Raw genomic sequence first — 18466 nt, 5'->3', positions numbered from 1 at the left:
GAAGTTGTAAATATTTGTGCTGTTGTTGAAATGTCTTTTTTTTTTCTTTCTACTCTGCCAGGTCAATACCTGTGCCATAGTTACTCATATGGTGTCCGAGCAATCATCCAGTGTCTGCCCGCTTGGTTCCGTTTCGTCCAGTGCCTTCGTCGGTACCGAGACACCAAGAGAGCCTTTCCTCACCTGGTCAACGCTGGCAAATACTCCACCACCTTCTTTGTTGTCACCTTTGCCGCACTCTACAGCACCCACAGAGGTAAGGAGGCGTACCCCGGCTTTCTGAGCTCCCTGGAAAAAGAGTTGTGGACCACATTCAGTTGTTTTGCAGTGATAGGAACCCGTGTGTCAGCCTGAATGCTGGGCATCACAAGCAGTGTGATGAAAATGAAAGCAGAGCTGACCCTGAGTGCAAATGGTTTGCCACTTGAAGATGTCAAGCCTGGATTTCTTCTCTGTTTTTCAGTGCCTCAGTATAATGGAAATGGGAAAGTACAACGGCACAGCGTGGGGTGAAAAGGGTTTTGCTCTGTCAATGTAGGACTGCAAATCAGGCATTTTATCTGAGAGAGAGAGAGTGGAATAGAGAGAGAGAGAGAGTGGAATAGAGAGAGAGAGAGAGAGAGTGGAATAGAGAGAGAGAGAGTGGAATAGGGAGAGAGAGAGAGTGGAATAGGGAGAGAGAGTGGAATAGCAAGGCAGAGGAATAGAGAGACTGAAGAATAGAGAGACAGAACTACAGAGATTGAGGACTAGAGAGAGAAATAGAGAGGAAATAGAGACAGGAATATAGAAAAAGGATTTGAGGGGGAGAGGAATAGAGAAAGGGAGTAATAGAGAGAGAGAGAGGTAGGGAGAGAGAGGAAGAATATAGGGAGGGCATGAGAGAGAGGAAAAGAGAGACAGGAATAAAGTGAGGATTGGAGAGAGGAGTAGAGAGAGAAGGGAAGAGAGAGAGCAAGAGACATGACAAAGCTTGTCAATAGAAGTCAATGCACTATTCTCCAGCGCAACAGTTAGCCAGTGATAATTCTAAATGTTGTTATCACAAAAGAGGAAAGACATGATTCTCAATCTCCAAATGCATCACTTCACATTTCAGCCTGTTTTATCTTGGGTGGATAGATCTTTGTCCAAGTCATCCTCTTAAAGCAGCACGCTAAACAGTTTTTCGTCACTTCATTATTTATACACTTGTCCATCAATGGTTATATATTTATTTGTGCAAATGCCAGCTTTTTACCATCAGCCTGAGCTTTGAAAATGTTAAATGTTACTTCACAGCATGATTTTCGCTTTGTGTTTTCAGTATGCAGTCCATTTCGATCAATATTCGTGTTTCTGGTGTAACCTAACTCTCATGTTTGTAGGCAATTAAGAGATTATTTTAGATTGTTAGGAAATAAGGCCATTATGGAATTTTGCTTTTCCAGTCAGGCCGTTCCTCTGGTATTCAGCCCTGTAGGCCTCTGCACTAATGGGTCCTCTTCATTTCATATGCTGTGTGAAGACCTCTTTCACCCCCCTCTTTTAGAATGGAGAGGTAGAATCGGAGGGGGCGTTAAGTGAGTAGGGATGAAGGGAATATCCAGCCTAGCATGCCCACTTAACTCCCGGTGTTTCTTTTCCTTTTGCGTTGGCATGGCTACCAGATCGGGGATATACGTTAAGTGTTTGCATGTTGTTAGCATAGAAATTTGAAGCATGTCCTCCCATGACCTCTCCAAGGTGATACAAATCTAAGGAGATAATATTAATAAAAAATATGTGTTATTAAAAATAAACTAGTATCTAAAATATGTATCAGGTATTGACTATAGTTATAGTAAATATGTTGGCTTATTCAGCAGATATACCTACCTAGCTAGATGTGAACATGATGGTGCAGTGCATCTTGGCCGCAGAGTTTGGTGAGTCTGCTGTGCCAATCAGTGGAGGGGATCGATCAGTGAGGCCTGCACCGGAGCCTAGCACACAAATGAAACAACATCTGTTTCACAAGCAGAACAGAGATGCATGATGATCATCGTTCAGTATTGAATCATGTTAATGCTGGGCACAGCGGTAGTAAATCAACAACACAAAATGCTTGCAGCACTCTTATGTTGTACAGTGGGGAGAACAAGTATTTGATACACTGCCGATTTTGCAGGTTTTCCCATTTACAAAGCATGTCTGTAATTTTTGTCATAGGTACTCTTCAACTGTGAGTGACAGAATCTAAAACAAAAATCTGGAAAATCACATTGTATGATTTTTAAGTAATTAATTGGCATTTTATTGCATGACATAAGTATTTGATACATCAGAAAAGCAGAACTTAATATTTGGTACAGAAACCTTTGTTTGCAATTACAGAGATCATACATTTCCTGTAGTTCTTGACCAGGTTTGCACACACTGCAGCAGGAATTTTGGCCCACTCCTCCATACAGACCTTCTCCAGATCCTTCAGGTTTCGGGACTTTCAGCTCCCTCCAAAGATTTTCTATTGGGTTCAGGTCTGGAGACTGGCTAGGCCACTCCAGAACCTTGAGATGCTTCTTACGGAGCCACTCCTTAGTTGCCCTGGTTGTGTGTTTCAGGATGTTGTCATGCTGGAAGACCCAGCCATGACCCATCTTCAATGCTCTTACTGTGGGAAGGAGGTACCATCCATCCTCCCCTCAATACGGTGCAGTCGTCCTGTCCCCTTTGCAGAAAAGCATCCCCAAAGAATGATGTTTCCACCTCCATGCTTCACGGTTGGGATGGTGTTCTTGGGGTTGTACTCATCCTTCTTCTTCCTCCAAACACGGCGATTGGAGTTTAGACCAAAAAGCTCTATTTTTGTCTCATCAGACCACATGACCTTCTCCCATTCCTCCTCTGGATCATCCAGATGGTCATTGGCAAACTTCAGACGGGCCTGGACATGCGCTGGCTTGAGCAGGGGGACCTTGCGTGCACTGCAGGATTTTAATCCATGACGGCGTAGTGTGTTACTAATGGTTTTCTTTGAGACTGTGGTCCCAGCTCTATTCAGGTCATTGACTAGGTCCTGCCGTGTAGTTCTGGGCTGATCCCTCACCTTCCTCATGATCATTGATACCCCACAAGGTGAGATCTTGCATGGAGCCCCAGATCGAGGGAGATTGACCGTCATCTTGAACTTCTTCCATTTTCTAATAATTGCGCCAACAGTTGTTGCCTTCTCACCAAGCTGCTTGCTTATTGTCCTGTAGCCCATCCCAGGCTTGTGCAGGTCTACAATTGTATCCCTGATGTCCTTACACAGCTCTCTGGTCTTGGCCGTTGTGGAGATGTTGGAGTCTGTTTGATTGAGTGTGTGGACAGGTGTCTTTCATACAGGTAACAAGTTCAAACAGGTGCAGTTAATACAGGTAATGAGTGGAGAACAGGAGGGCTTCTTAAAGAAAAACTAACAGGTCTGTGAGAGCTGGAATTCATTCTGGTTGGTAGGTGATCAAATACTTATGTCATGCAATAAAATGCAAATTAATTATTTATAAATAATACAATGGGATTTTCTGGATTTTTGTTTTAGATTCCGTCTCTCACAGTTGAAGTGTACCTATGATAAAAATTACAGACCTCTACATGCTTTGTAAGTAGGAAAACCTGCAAAATCAGCAGTGTATCAAATACTTGTTCCCCCCACTGTACAGTCCCTGACAAAAGTCTTGTTGCTTATCTATTTTGTAGAAACACCTGCTATTAACTTTTAATTAATCAATTGGTGTTAGAAATAGCTCATATGAAAAGCTAAAACCCTCCCAAATGATGTTTAATGCACTGAAATAAATTAGTTTCACTGAAAAAAGATTTATCATTTAATCAAGACAGAAAGGTCAAATTTTGGCAAGACAAAAGTTTTGTCGCCTATACAGATATTGAACAAATTTACTGCAAATACAAAAATATGTCAGCAAATTAAGTAGTGGTGCTGTGAGATCCAAATGCAATGTCTTGTATGACTTCCATGAGCTTGAAGGACTTCATCCATGCGGTTTGGCAAGGATTCATACAATTTATTGATGAAGTCATCAGGAATAGCAAAGAAAGCAGTCTTGCATGCCTCCCAGAGTTCATCAATATTCTTTGGTTTCGTCTTCCATGCTTCCTCTTTCATCCTACCCTACATATGCTCAATGATGTTCATGTCTGGTGACTGGGCTGGCCAATCCTGGAGCATCTTGATCTTCTTCGCCTTCACTTTGACGTGGAGATGGAAGTATGCGATGGAGCACCATCCTGCTGCAGAATTTGGCCTCTTTTATGGTTGGGAATATAAGAAGTAGCTAAGATTTCTTGGTATTTTAGACTATTGATGTTACCTTCCACCCTGCAGGTGTCTGCCACATCAGCAGTGGATCTGATCTTCAGCCTCTTGATAATCAAAACTTTGGTCTCTGGGTTAATCTTAGGCATGTTCGCAGAGGTCTAGTTGCAGTTGATGTGAAGGTCTAGTGTACTGGGGTTGTTTTTATACACACCTGAGACCTAATTGATCCATTATTAGTCACAGGTGAAGCTCATATGACAAGGCGACAACACTTGTGTCTTTGCAAAAATTGACTCAATGGGCTTTACCAAGCTGTGAATATTAGAATACTTTTTGACAGTTTTGTTTTGCACTGAAACATTATTACAAAAGCTGTTGGGATTAAAATGAGCCATTTCTTGTAAAGACATCTTGATTAGAAATATATTTCAGCGGCACTTCATGTCAATTTGTACACAAGCGACAAGACTTTTGTCAGGGACTGTATATGAATAGGTCAAATTCATCATATGTCTCGAAAAAGATGTGATATGACATCATGTCTAGTTTCACTTTTGGGAAAACTTGGGAACAGTATTTTCTAAATTTAACAATGTTTCCTCGTGATTTTACAGTCAGTCAATTGTTGTTTAACCCTTGTTTTAGTGGTCTGGTTAATATTAATTAATACAGGTAGAAAAGAGTGAAGTTGTGCAAAGCATTTCCTGATTTTGATTTTAGAATACCTGCTCAGCATCTCAGGATGGGGAGCTGTTCAGTTAAACATTATTCGGGATCAGTATACATTTTGCTATTTCACAGTAACTTAAGAAAATGCTGTTTTACAGGTGCATCTAAAAAAATATTGTGGAAAAGTTAATTTTGTCCCGAAATTCAAATTAAAGTCACATGTTAATTTCAAGCCTTTCTTGTTGACAGAGAATGAGAGATTGAAGGGAGTTAATTAGAGCTCTTCACAAGTCAACATTTCTGTATTAAAAGTGCTGGTCATAAAATTAGAATATCATCAAAAAGTTGATTTATTTCAGTAATTCCATTCAAAAAGTGAAACTTGTATAATGTATACATTCATTCCACACAGACTGATATATTTTAAGTGTTTTATTCCTTTAATTTTGATGATTATAACTGACAACCAAATTCAGTAGCTCAGAAAATTAGAATATTGTGAAAAGGTTCAATATTGAAGACACCTGGTGCCACACTCTAATCAGCTAATAAACCCAAAACACCTGCAAAGGCCTTTAAATGGTCTCTCAGTCTAGTTCTGTAGGCAACACAATTCACAGCAACAGCTGTCCAAAAGACGACCATTGACACCTTGCACAAGGAGGGCAAGACACAAAAGGTCATAGCTAAAGAGGCTGGCTGTTCACAGAGCTCTGTGTCCAAGCACATTAATAGAGAGGCGAAGGGAAGGAAAACATTTGGTAGAAAAAAGTGTACAAGCAATAGGGATAACCACACCCTGGAAAGGATTGTGAAACAAAACCCATTCAAAAATGTGGGTGAGATTCACAAAGAGTGGACTGCAGCTGGAGTCAGTGCTTCAAGAACCACCACGCACAGGCATATGCAAGACATGGGTTTCAGCTGTCGCATTCCTTGTGTCAAGCCACTCTTGAACAAGACACAGCATCAGAAGCGTCTTACCTGGGTAAAGACAAAAAGGACTGGACTGCTGCTGAGTGGTCCAAAGTTATGTTCTCTGATTTAAGTAAATTTTGCATTTCCTTTGGAAATCAAGGTCCCAGAGTCTGGAGGAAGAGAGGAGAGGCACAGCATCCACATTGCTTGAAGTCCAGTGTAAAGTTTCCACAGTCAGTGATGATTTGGGGTGCCATGTTATCTGCTGGTGTTGGTCCACTGTGTTTTCTGAGGTCCAAGGTCAACGCAGCTATCTACCAGGAAGTTTTAGAGCACTTCATGCTTCCTGCTGCTGACCAACTTTATGGAGATGCAGATTTCATTTTCCCACAGGACTTGGCACCTGCACACAGTGCCAAAGCTACCAGTTCCTGGTTTAAGGATCATGGTATCCCTGTTCTTAATTGGCCAGCAAACTCGCCTGACCTTAACCCTATAGAAAATCTATGGGGTATTGTGAAGAGGAAGATGCGATACGCCAGACCCATCAATGCAGAAGAGCTGAAGGCCACTATCAGAGCAACCTGGGCTCTCATAACACCTGAACAGTGCCACAGACTGATCGACTACATGCCACGCCGCATTGCTGCAGTAATTCAGGCAAAAGAAGCCCCAACTAAGTATTGATTGCTGTACATGCTCATACTTTTCATGTTCATACTTTTTAGTTGGCCAACATTTCTAAAAATCTTTTTTTTCTATTGGTCTTAAGTATTTTCGGAGATACTGAATTTGGGATTTTCATTAGTTGTCAGTTATAATCATCACAATTAAAAGAAATATACATTTGAAATATATCAGTCTATGTGTAATGAATGAATATAATATAAGTTTCACTTTTTGAATGGAATTACTGAAATGAATCAACTTTTTGATGATATTCTAATTTTATGACCAGCACCTGTATATGGAAGAGGGCTGAGCAGCAATGCAAATGTTTAATAAACTCCCCATGCCATGGAGATGGACTACTGCGTGGTAAGCTGAAATGAGCAGCATACTTCTGATGGGAAATACTATTTTTGGCTGATGAAGTCTGGAAAGGACAATGGTTTAGGTAGTTTGGAAGACATGGTCTACATGAGAGGCAAACCTTTTTTTTTTGTCCCACATTATTTTTATATCCAATTTGTGATTAAGGCTTTATTTCAGGAACACCCAGTGGACTGTCAAGATATGTTGATGTCAAGATATATCTTCCCGGAGCACATTTGTTGCTGTTCTGGTTATTATCATACTATTTACTAAATCAGGAAGTCAAGCCTGAATCCTTATGCGCTGGAAGGAATGCATTTTCCCTCAATTATTCTCAACCTGCCATAAGGAATCACAAGAACGCAATGAGACAAGGCAACCATATTGAATCACTACCTAACCAAACCAGCATGTGCTGGCCAATTACACTGCCTGTGGCAACGCATGGCGGTGGATCTGACGTTGTATACGGAAATGGCTTGGTGGAATTAGTAGCAGTGGAAGAATGAGCTGTTGTTCCACACACGCATCCAATGATGCATGCATACAGTTATGCAGAATGACACTGTAGGTCAGGGTGTAGGGTAGGGTGGGCAATATTTTTCACTGGGGGGCCACACTGAAAATGCCAGAGAGCATCTTGGGCCAGATAACTTTTTTTAACCAACATGCCTAAAAACACACACAACATAGCTAAATCTGTTTACTTGCATATTATATTTATGCATATTTCAATTTCCATGCAACACCGTTTTCATAATTGACCTTAATTTACTTTAACAATGTTTTTTTTTAATAACTTTCTGTTAACAACTGTTATTATGGCAGGCAAAGGCCTAAAAAAATCCCTTTTCAGGGTTATTACTCAACAGAAATGTTGCAACTCATATTTGCCTTAAAACTTAACTTTCAACTCAACAGAGTAAGCTACATTACATAAGGTATAGTGTATAACAGTTATATAGGTATAATAGTTATTAGGGCAGACATAAGTCTATGAAATCACTTCTGAAGATTTTCACTCAAAGCAAATGTTGGTATAATTGCCCTCATCTAACTTCATACTGTATATTTTTTGTACTACGTGCTTTTAACGACAGCGAATCCAGCAGCCCAGACCCAAGAAATCTACTTTTAGGGCTACTCACTCAATATGAACAGGAGAGCCTCGTATGTGCGTTGACAAGTGAGGTGAAGTCAGGAGTCATTTCCGTTGACGCAGTGTGCGGTTCTGTTGATCTGTTCATCAGTGAGGCTGCATCTGCGCTTGGACTTGTTGAATTGTAGCATCGGGTAAAAGTTTTTGTATTTCGCTGCATGCGAAACTCTGGAAGTGCCTCTGCAAATTGTACTCTTTAAAAACTGTGACGTTAGCTTAACATATAAAGCAAGTTGCTTTACCTGCGACATCTGCAAATACATATTTTCCTGTAGATAGTTTTTAAATACCCTGCTTTCGTTATCAACTTTTCTTAGGCTCATTTCCAGAGATCGCTAGCCATCAATTACGTGTAGTACGTACAAATGATAACTTCCGCGCGTGGATTGTGGTGCTGGTCCCTACGTATCATAGCAACGCAAATACATTGTTTCAACTTAAAGGTATTTTAAACAGACAGTATGATACTTCTTTACTTATTACTGGGAGTGCCACGGGACTTTTAATTTGAAAATAAATAAATATGCAACAGTAAATAAAGTAACGTAATCTGCGGACCTTGTCAGGTATTTTTTATTTTGTATTATTTTAAACGTTTTGGATGTATCGCGGGCCGGATAGAATGACTCAACGGGCCGGATCCTTGCCCAGGTCTGCTCTAGGTTCTAGGTGTTCCTGCTGAGTAAGCGAGTAATGAAGATAGAAGAAATGGAACTAGTGTGAATGATCTGGCGAAAACCTGATACTGAGAGTGGATTGAGATAAGAGAGCGGGGAGGAAGGCATGATGGGAAAAGAGGAAGAGGGTGGACTGGCTTGAGAAAAGTGAGCTTAATAACCCCTGCCTGCGGCAAAACACATCTCTGGCACATGCTGCCGAATTTGAAATGAAACCCTGGGCCAAGTCAGGGCTAACTGTCTGAATGACTTCATCACTCCCATAGACATTCATGGAGCTGCCTGAACCACTGTGTAGGAAAATGTAGCTTACTGCCTAGTCGTTCTAACACTCCTCAACCCCAGCCGGCGGAGTCATGATGCTGACTGAACTCTGCCTCAACCTTTGTTTATGACCAAGCTCTTTTAATGGGAAGTGCTGTCTATTATGGTTAGCATCATACTCAGTTCTAGGAATAGATCAGACGTAACTACCCATGTTGGAGCTAGAATTTCATATACATGTAAATTATACTTCAAGTGTCCAACCTGACAGGTATTTATCAACATGAGGTCACCTTCCCCGATTCCTTGAATCAATAACCTTTATCTTGTTCAGTCTGTGTCTGTTCAGTTTGGCTCTGTGAGAAAAGGGTCTGGTGATAGTGACAGCAGGTAATAGATTCTTTATCACCTGAACAGCAGAACAAGACAGTCTCTGCAGGCGGCAGATAACAACCAGAAGACAGATGATTGCTTCTCACGGTTGCTTATTATTACCTTCAGTAGGAGGCCAGCCCTGGGCCTGTGGCCATATAAAGTGAGCCTGTCACTGCAACAACCCTCTTAAATGATTTTTAACCGCTTAGGTGCCTGTTAAGACACAAGCATTTAGTAAAAGTGACAGAAGCTCCCAACCACTGTTATGCACTATTGGGTTTAAGATAAAAGACAAGCCACCAACTGGATGAGATTCTGTTGTGAGGTTATTGGATGGACATGGATCATACTGAGCCCTTGAGTCCAGCCAGAAAGGCTTAAGAGATAGATGACTGGTATTTTATGCGATCACCTTTAAAGTTTCTCATTTTCACTTTCTTGATGCAGTGGTTGGCCAGGTGTTACAGGTAAAGCCAAATCCAACCGCTCATATAGTTGTTCTAAAAAAATCAACTCTAAATGAATCATTAGGGAGGAATAATTTTCATCCATATTCCTAGTTGACTGATAGGAATTTGTCCCACATTTCACTGAGAATGTTACAATGTACAGCATGAAATCCCAATTGGTACGTCAATACGTGAAAGAAAACAAATTAAATTAATGTTTTTAGGATTCATCTCAGCAGGGGTAATGTAATGTTAGCACTGGATGAGCGAGTCAAAACCAACTATCTGAGACTGGGTTAGAGCAGTGAGGCGGTGAATCGTCGCTCAATAACCGTCTACTCACACACATACTCTGGGGAGAACACAAAAACACATTTATTTATCTATATAACTGGGGAAACCAAAGTTGATTCCCCTTAAAAAATGCTACTTTTACTAATCATTATCCTAACCCTAACCTCAACCATGCCCTAACCCTACCTTAAAAAACAACATTTATGTGTAAACGTAACCTAGCCTTACTGCCAAACCCTACCTGGTAATGCCTAACCAGAATTCTAACCCTAAGACCAATCATTACTTATGCCCTAAAACTCACACTTAAGCCAAACAAAAACATATATTTTTTTGGCTTAAGTGTCAAAATCTTTCTGAATTAAACCAGTTTCGAGACATTCTGTCCACATTATATAGTTAAGGGAGAAACACACACACAGTTTCTGTAAATTTAGGATCAAGTTCCAATTTCTACCATTCCGATCACAGATTATTTGTCACATTTCTGTCCAAAATAAAACTCAGGAAACATACCCAGCAGATTTCCCTTAATAATTTTCAGTCAGTGTATTTTTAGTTCAGCCAGTCTGAAATCTCCACCTGGCTTAGTAAATGATGCTGGCACGGTAAGAGTGGTTGCATCACATTGTGTACAGTGGCTCCCCAAGCCAGGACTTCCTGACACCATGTTGGCGTAAGAGCCTGTCAAAAAGTGTCAGGCCACACACTATTTTCTATCACAGCAGGAGAGAAAGCTGGGTTCAGCCCAGAGCACATTAGAATATCTCAGTCATGGATAATCCCCCAGGCATTCAGGCTACTGCTGGAGCAGCATGGGGTATTGCCCAGTCAAAACACACAGCTATGACATAGCTAAATCAATATGACACCACCGCATAGATGGTCACATCATTATTTCTGGCATAAGGTCAATGTTCCAGATAAAATAATAAATCAATATAAAAATACTTATTTACATGTATTAGTTTGATCCGTGAATTGGCAGACTGAAGCACACAACATGTTTCAAGAGCGTCTAAATAGTATGATAAGGACTCCAGTGGCATTTTCCACCCACGGCAAAGTGTTTTTGTGAATGTAACATTTATGGTAGACATTCTCCCTCTAGTGGGAACAGTAAACACCACAGGCAACCATTTAGGGGTATGTTTCAGTTTCTGTTTGCTGTTCAAAGTAGACAATGTAGGTTTTCTTCATAATTATGTTTTTTTTTTACATTTATGTCAAATCATTTTTTATTTAACTACCGGTATGGCTATCGATAACATATTTTGTTTGTGTTTTCATTTCACAGAACAAAATCATTCAGACAAGGACATGTTTTTCTACCTGCTGATAATCTTCTCAGCGATCAGCTCCCTTTACACTCTAATCTGGGATTTGAAAATGGACTGGGGCCTGTTTGACCGTGGAGCTGGGGAGAACACCTTCCTCAGGGAGGAGATTGTTTACCCCCACAAAGTGAGTGCGAACACATACCTGCATGCACACACACACACGCAGACTTGTCCTCTGACTCTAATGTATTCCAGGCGTATTACTATTGTGCCATCATTGAGGACATCATCCTGCGTTTCGCCTGGACCATCCAGATCTCCCTCACCACCATGACCAACATCCCCTCCATAGGAGACATGGTGGCCACCCTCCTGGCTCCTCTAGAGGTTTTCAGGTGAGTTGCAGCATCCCATGTCTTGAATTCTAAGTCTGTGTCTCTCTTGGTCTCTTTTTCACTGCCTTTATTTCTCTGTCCTAATGTCCTACACACAGGCGTTTTGTCTGGAACTTCTTCCGTCTGGAAAACGAGCACCTGAATAACTGCGGCGAGTTCCGTGCCGTGAGGGATATCTCGGTGGCTCCGCTGAATGCCGACGACCAGACGCTGCTGGAGCAGATGATGGACCAGGAGGACGGGGTCAGGAACCGCCAGGGCAAGAAGAGCTGGAAGCGCAGCTACAGCCTGTCCCTACGGCGTCCTCTGCTGTCCTCCCAGTACGCACAAAGAACCTCTTGCACGCACAGCCGCACACACATGCACCAAAATTACACATGACTTTGGCCAGATCAGTTGTTGGCCACTCAGTTCACATGGTCAGGAAAAGTCACAGGCATTACAAGTCAATGCCAGGAATCTGCATTTTATTTAAACGTGGTTGTTTTGTGTTTGTCTAACAGTGTCTATGTGTGCAATGTTCTCCTTCAGATCCAAGAAGGACACCAAGGTGTTAATAGAGGACACGGATGATGAGGCCTTCAGCTGAGCCCAGGATACCAGCTCTATGCCCGCAGTGATACTTTCAGTCCATCACAAAGCTGTCTCACCCCACACACATACACACATACAGATAGACAGACAGACCTTGTATTCACACATATAATCACATACAAAGACACACATATACACAGGCAAACACACAAACATACCAAGAGACATACACAACAACTCAGTGACAAAAACAGATTTGCTTAATCAAGCACAAGCTCCGTTTAACGTGCTGGAATAGACAAGGAGGGAATACACAAACCCAGTTACGAGTTCTTCAGGCAAAGAGGGATGCACACATGCGTATATTGGAGAAAAGGATAAAAACACACCGCACAGGGATTTTAAAACGAGTACTTACATTTTCAACAGACTTTAATTTTCTTTGTCTATATTTTCTAGTATGTATATCGGTTTTCTGTTGTTTTTTTTTAGCCTTTTCTGAATATGTGTTAATAGAGAATATACAACTGTTTACATGCATTTAGAATATCAGGATCAACTGGGAGAAGACATTACTCAAAAAGACTAATAGAAATTCGGAGCCCGAGCATGGACTCTGGAACGCCAAGCCAACCACAGCATATCAACACAATCAACTGGGTTCAACCTGTTGGTTCTTTTTCTATGCCACTTTTGGCATTGATTTTGTTTATTGAGTTGTAATATTGAAGTCAGTGAAAAACCCTGGCGACACTTGCAGGAAAAGTGCATTTAATACCTACAAAATACAGCTTTGAAATATCATTTGAATATATTTTAGTCTTGAAAGTTTCTTTGTATATTTGTTATGTGCATTATTTGGATGTAATAATGCTGTACTCTGTGTATTGTGCATTATTTGGATGTCATAATGCTGTACTCTGTGTATTATTTATAAGAATTAGGATAGCTTGAGCATCTGTGCAATGATGTTTCTCAATGGCAGGAATTTTGTTAGACTTGTGCCATGCTTTTTAAAAGCTGCTGTTTCCCAAGCCAAGATAACTTAAACCCATTACAATGTTAAATGAATTTAGGTACCCAAAAATAGGCTGCCTTTACACAATTTTGTGTGTAAATAACAGCTATCATTTGGGTGCTTAAATACAAAGATTTTTGGACCTCTGGTCTGACACTAATTGCATTGTAAGTCCATTGTGTTAATTTGAGTTAATGTGGCTAATGATTATTCTGGGGTTTTGTGTAGAAGTCTAACCTTTTCAGGTGGATCATTCTCCCACACATTTGGCCCTACGGTTAGTAAATTACAACTTAAAAGTTGTGCAAAAACAACAGAAATCAATCCTTGATTAATCCCAGTTATGTAATTAGCTCATGTCAAGTGCTCTACATGTTTATAACGATACTTGTCTGACAAAGTGTTTTGTTGATGAATATTATTAACTAGCACAGCACCATCGAGTTAGCACAAGAAGAATATTCTGATCCGAGAAGTAGCTGATTTGAGAAGATAACATATTTTGCATCTCTTCTTTTTAGTAATTCCCCCTGCAATTTCTTTTGACTCATCAACAACTAACTAAAACGGCACAGTTTTTTTCTTTTATTTGTTGTGTTTTCTACTGATTGTATGGGGTCACTTTGTATTTATTGTTGTTCTGCTATTAGCCTTCTCAGAAGCGGTCGAGACAGACATCAACCGACAGCGATCAGCTTTTCCACTGGGGTTCCTCGGACTATGCCACTGCATGAGTGGCTCTTATAGAATCTTCACTGGATATTCCACTGTCGAGTGGAATTTTCCGGGAAAAGAAAGGCCAAGCTCCCTCGAAGGATCTGCTTTATTTACAACATAGCTGCTGCCTCATTTATTTTCAAAATAGTCATAGTGTCATAAGTGGGACTCGATAGTGGTAGGGTTTGTCACACTTATTGACTAGAACAGGGACCAAGACTGTTGTAGCCCTGCTGTCAAGTGATCTCTAATGCTGTTAAGACTTTGCTCTAAAATAGTGTTTTCCAGATGAGATAGCCATGACATGGGCATGACTTTCCAGGGTTTTGCAGTTCTAACTGTGTTGTGAGGGTGATAGCGTAAGACAACCCCCTCCCTACTTCTTACAAAAAAGTAACTTTTTTCTGAATTTTGTATACACATAGGGAAGCCTTAAATCATCCACTTTTTAATGTTTTTTGAGTAATGTAATGTTAGGTTAGTATGTTGGGAGCAAGATCTACTCCCATCAGCTAGTTTCATTTGTGGTTGATAATTATTTTCTAGCTGTTATTTAGACACTGGCTAGCTGGCAGTTAGTTTACTAGCAACCTCACTAGCAGAAAATCTGAGGTGAAATAAATGCTAACCAGTTGGTTTGCTTAAGCTTAAACCTGTTAGCGCAGCAACCTAGGGTTAGAGTAATGGGTTAGTATAGCTCAGAGTTAGAATAAATGGCAAAGTAGGGGTCAGAATAGGGGTTAGGATCTCTAACATTTCTGAATACATTAAAAAAAATCTCTTTTTTAATTAGTTTTTACAAGAAAATTATTTATTGTGGTGACTAGGTCGTAGAGGCGCTTTGTTGTGCCATAAATGCTATTGAAAATGGGCAGGGCATTAAGGTAGCTGCCAATGCTTTTAATGTGCCACCCAAACCCCTGAGGTGCCACCAACAACTAGGTCTAAATCCCCGGCCACAATCATTGGAGGGGGTAACCAGTCTTCATTTGGTCCTTCAAATATGTTCATACCCATAAAATAGAAAGAGTCCTTTCACACTTACATAATGGGATATTTGAAAATGTTTGACCTGATTGAGAGCATGGGAAACAATATAAGAAAATAGGAAAGAGGTTTGGCAGGCTTAGACTGATTTTACATTTTTATGAAGCATAGAGCAGAATTACCTTCTAGCTCAAGATAACATTTGATTTAAAAAATTGGAGCCATCTGGGAGGTCCTCCAGAAATTAATTTGTCTTAATGTATAGATAAAGTACTGCAAACAATTTCAAACCATTTGCTAGTGTGTCTTAAGACTGCTGGAATTTAAAATCTCGAATTTAAAATAATAAAGAGTTTTGTTTAATTGAACATAACGGAGTGTAAGGAAGAAGTAATAAAATGAATGGAATTCATGTGGAGCTGAGCTTAAATAAAAGGAAACTTTGATAAAAACTATGGCGCAATATTCTATAAGGACGATAAGAGGGGCAAGTTACCCGAGGAGAAGGGGTGTATTACCCCACTAGTTGAGCAAAATGCCCTTTTTAGTAAAAAAATTAAAAATAATCCATGCCATCTATCATAGGCATTTATTCCCCCTTATGCATGGCCATTAGATCTTTTTTCAAACTTTGCTTTTGTTGTTAGAATTTTGACATTGTTCTTGGTGGAGGGGGGTGTCTTACCCAATGTTACCTTATACAGTATATTCCTAGCTCTTTCTACAGTACATCTTTTTTAGGCAATGCAATTGGCAAAAAAGCTCAATTTTTTTTACTTTAATGTTCCTTGATCCATGTTCCTTTTGGTACTTTTTATATTACTTTGATAGTGTTGTTTTGATTTTGCCAACAAAAATGACACTAAGGAAAGTGTAAAACATAATCTGTTGGCTCTCATTGTATTTTCAACCCTTTTGTCACATGCATGCATTACTTGTAGTCAAATATAATTTGCGAGCACAATCTTTATCAGCTATGTAAGTGGGCAAGCCCCTTTTCGTGGGAGCTCCTGGCTTTTCAAAGGAAGGATAAGTGTATGTGGCTGCCTGCTTTCTCTCCTTTCGCTTTGACATCCTATCTCTCCTGTGACTAAACTGTGTTTACATGATGAAGTCAGTAGATGCTGTACCCATCTGGATGTGTTTGACCAGCATGATCTTTTCTTGCCTTTCACTTTGCTTTCCTTTATCATTTAGACTTTTGATGAATCTAATATGAAATTACGATTAGGGACCTAGCACAAAATGTTTTTACAAAAACGTAAGTAACAAAATGTGTTGTAAATGTATAAAAGCACCACCAACAGCACTTGCATACAGTGGATGGTGGCTTCTGATATAATTGTCCAAGGGTGATGATGATTGCAGTCAGACCAACATATGGCAGTTATGGCTATGAAAATACTTATGGCTATGCCATGAAGTATTTTCAAAAAATGAAATTCAACGACGCAATGAGTATCCTCTTTGTTGGAGGGATCGTTTTTGGCATTTTCCTCCCACACTCATATCAACAAAACAGGTCAGTCAACATGTTTTTCCATCAAAGAGCATTCTGTCGCAAAGCCGAGAAACTTCCCTTCAACTTCAGGAGATTATTTTCTATCGCTCTGACTATTAACTGCATGTTGCTTTTTTTCCATTTTACACAGATTTTTCATAACATGGAGAAAACAGTTTATTCAAGCCATACCTATGTTTATTGATAACATTTAATGGAAAACTTTTGTTTTCCATTACAACCTGGTCTCAGGGGTAAGCATTACATAGTATACAAATCTGTGACACTTCGTTTTTTTTTACTTTAGATAGTATGGGCAAAAATTTATGTTACGAATTTGCTAAAACCTAAGGTATTCATTCCTAATGTGTATGGTAACGCATTCCCAGGCTTTTGCATACAGCAGATATTTGCCTGGAGCAACCTATTTCAAGTTGGTTTTTAGTGAGTATTTTAGTCTCTCAGTGGATTCGAACTCGACTACTGGAGACAAAGTCTGTGGCTTTACCAAATTCCAAAAATGTAAGGTATTCATTCCTAATGGGTAAGATATTGTTAACCTTGTCCCCAGGCTGTTGTGCATAGCACATATTTGGCTGGAACAACATAGTCGAGGTGTCCTTTAGAGAATACTTTCTGGATTTAAAAAAATAAATTGGATTCTGTGGCTTTACCCCCCATCCACTGTCTGCAACACCCTATCAAACTGCCAGTCTAAATAAATATACAAGTGCTCACCCCTGCCCCTAGTGGCTATAATTAACCCAAATCACATTTCAGTTGGTGTCGCAGATTTACGTATACTTAGCAATGTCTAGTCTGAGGAGGTTGGTCATTAAGCTTTAAAACAAGCAGTATTCTAGGTGTCGAGCATTTTGATTGTTCACAATCCTGCACTCTTTTCTTAAGTGTAAAACTTGTTGAACTGTGTATGTAAAAAAGAGAAAAAGAAGAGACGAATTTGAAGAAACAATCTGGATTGTAATTGGTCGTATCTTGGTTGTATCTTGTAAGTGTATTTATGTTTTCCTGGCTCCTCATTCTCAGGGTTTGCGTCCAGGGCTCCTGGAGGGATGGACTAGGGGTTGACACAAGCCTCAGTCCAGAGTGATGACATCTTAGCAAGATACTAATGAAGTTTCCTAGGACATTATCTCGGAAGCATTCTAACACACATGACTGAATAGCAGTTATTCACTAATTTATAAAATACTGACCAATGTCTCATAAGACATGGTCAGAAAGTTCTAACGCTTGACATTGAGGGTAACTTTGTACAGTTTATTTTGTAAGATCTGAATGATACGCAAGCCCTGACATCACATTTTCTCATGGGTCAAACCCCTCAATGATTTGCTGATTTTACTGCTTGTTAAATCCCATGATGTTAAGTGCTTGATATCTCTGCATCTTCCTTGATGTTCTTGTACCCTTTCTTTCCAAAGTAGAACACTTATTGTCTGTAGTAACTAGATGGATGTACTTTGAATGTTATGGAGAAAAAAAACCTGATAAACAGATGTGGTAGATTGTAATTGTTTAAGACAAAGGAAATGTCTTGCAACCCCCCTTTTACAGAGTAGTTTGTAAATGTTGAGTGTATAGCGCTGTACTATGATGGTTTTACTAATGGTCTCATTTGTATTTCTGTATACACTTTGGTGATCCTGTGATATCTGGGTTTTATAAACCACGCTTATTTTTAAACTGTCGCCCTGGCTCCGGTTTCAATTATTTTCCATTCCATCTTTGGAAGGTCTTAAATTAAAGGGACAAACATGAACCTTTGCACTTCCCACAATGTCTCAAAAGTTGTCAAGCTCATTCAATGGGGAGGGGGGGAGGGGTGGGAATTAGACTTTTCCAGGCTGTTTAAGAAGTTCACAACTAGGTTGTTTATTTCATGATAACT

General features: G+C 40.0%; 1 protein-coding gene and 1 long non-coding RNA gene across 3 annotated transcripts in view; one reads left to right on the top strand and one right to left on the bottom strand.

Moving 5' to 3' along the window:
• xpr1a (xenotropic and polytropic retrovirus receptor 1a) overlaps positions 1-18266 on the top strand; it is an 88463-nt gene extending 70197 nt beyond the window's left edge. Inside the window, exons 11-15 of the mRNA XM_013135088.3 lie at positions 62-256; positions 11420-11586; positions 11658-11797; positions 11896-12117; positions 12329-18266. Of these exons, the coding sequence (XP_012990542.1) occupies positions 62-256; positions 11420-11586; positions 11658-11797; positions 11896-12117; positions 12329-12386 (782 nt within the window). The 3' untranslated portion in view covers positions 12387-18266. The remainder of the gene's footprint in view (positions 1-61; positions 257-11419; positions 11587-11657; positions 11798-11895; positions 12118-12328) is intronic.
• On the bottom strand, positions 207-8082 carry LOC109616060. 2 transcript variants are annotated; one of them, XR_002197112.2, is made up of 3 exons: positions 8053-8082; positions 1858-1964; positions 207-288 (listed from the first exon to the last, which is right to left on the bottom strand). It is a non-coding gene; the product is annotated as an uncharacterized LOC109616060 (long non-coding RNA). The 2 variants fall into 2 exon arrangements; XR_002197111.2 differs by lacking the exon at positions 207-288 and adding an exon at positions 897-1736.
• Positions 18267-18466: the final 200 nt, after the last annotated feature.

The sequence above is a fragment of the Esox lucius genome, chromosome 8 (assembly GCF_011004845.1).
Source record: "Esox lucius isolate fEsoLuc1 chromosome 8, fEsoLuc1.pri, whole genome shotgun sequence".
NCBI classification, from domain to species: Eukaryota; Metazoa; Chordata; class Actinopteri; order Esociformes; family Esocidae; genus Esox; species Esox lucius.
This window is presented reverse-complemented; position numbering and strand designations above follow the sequence as displayed.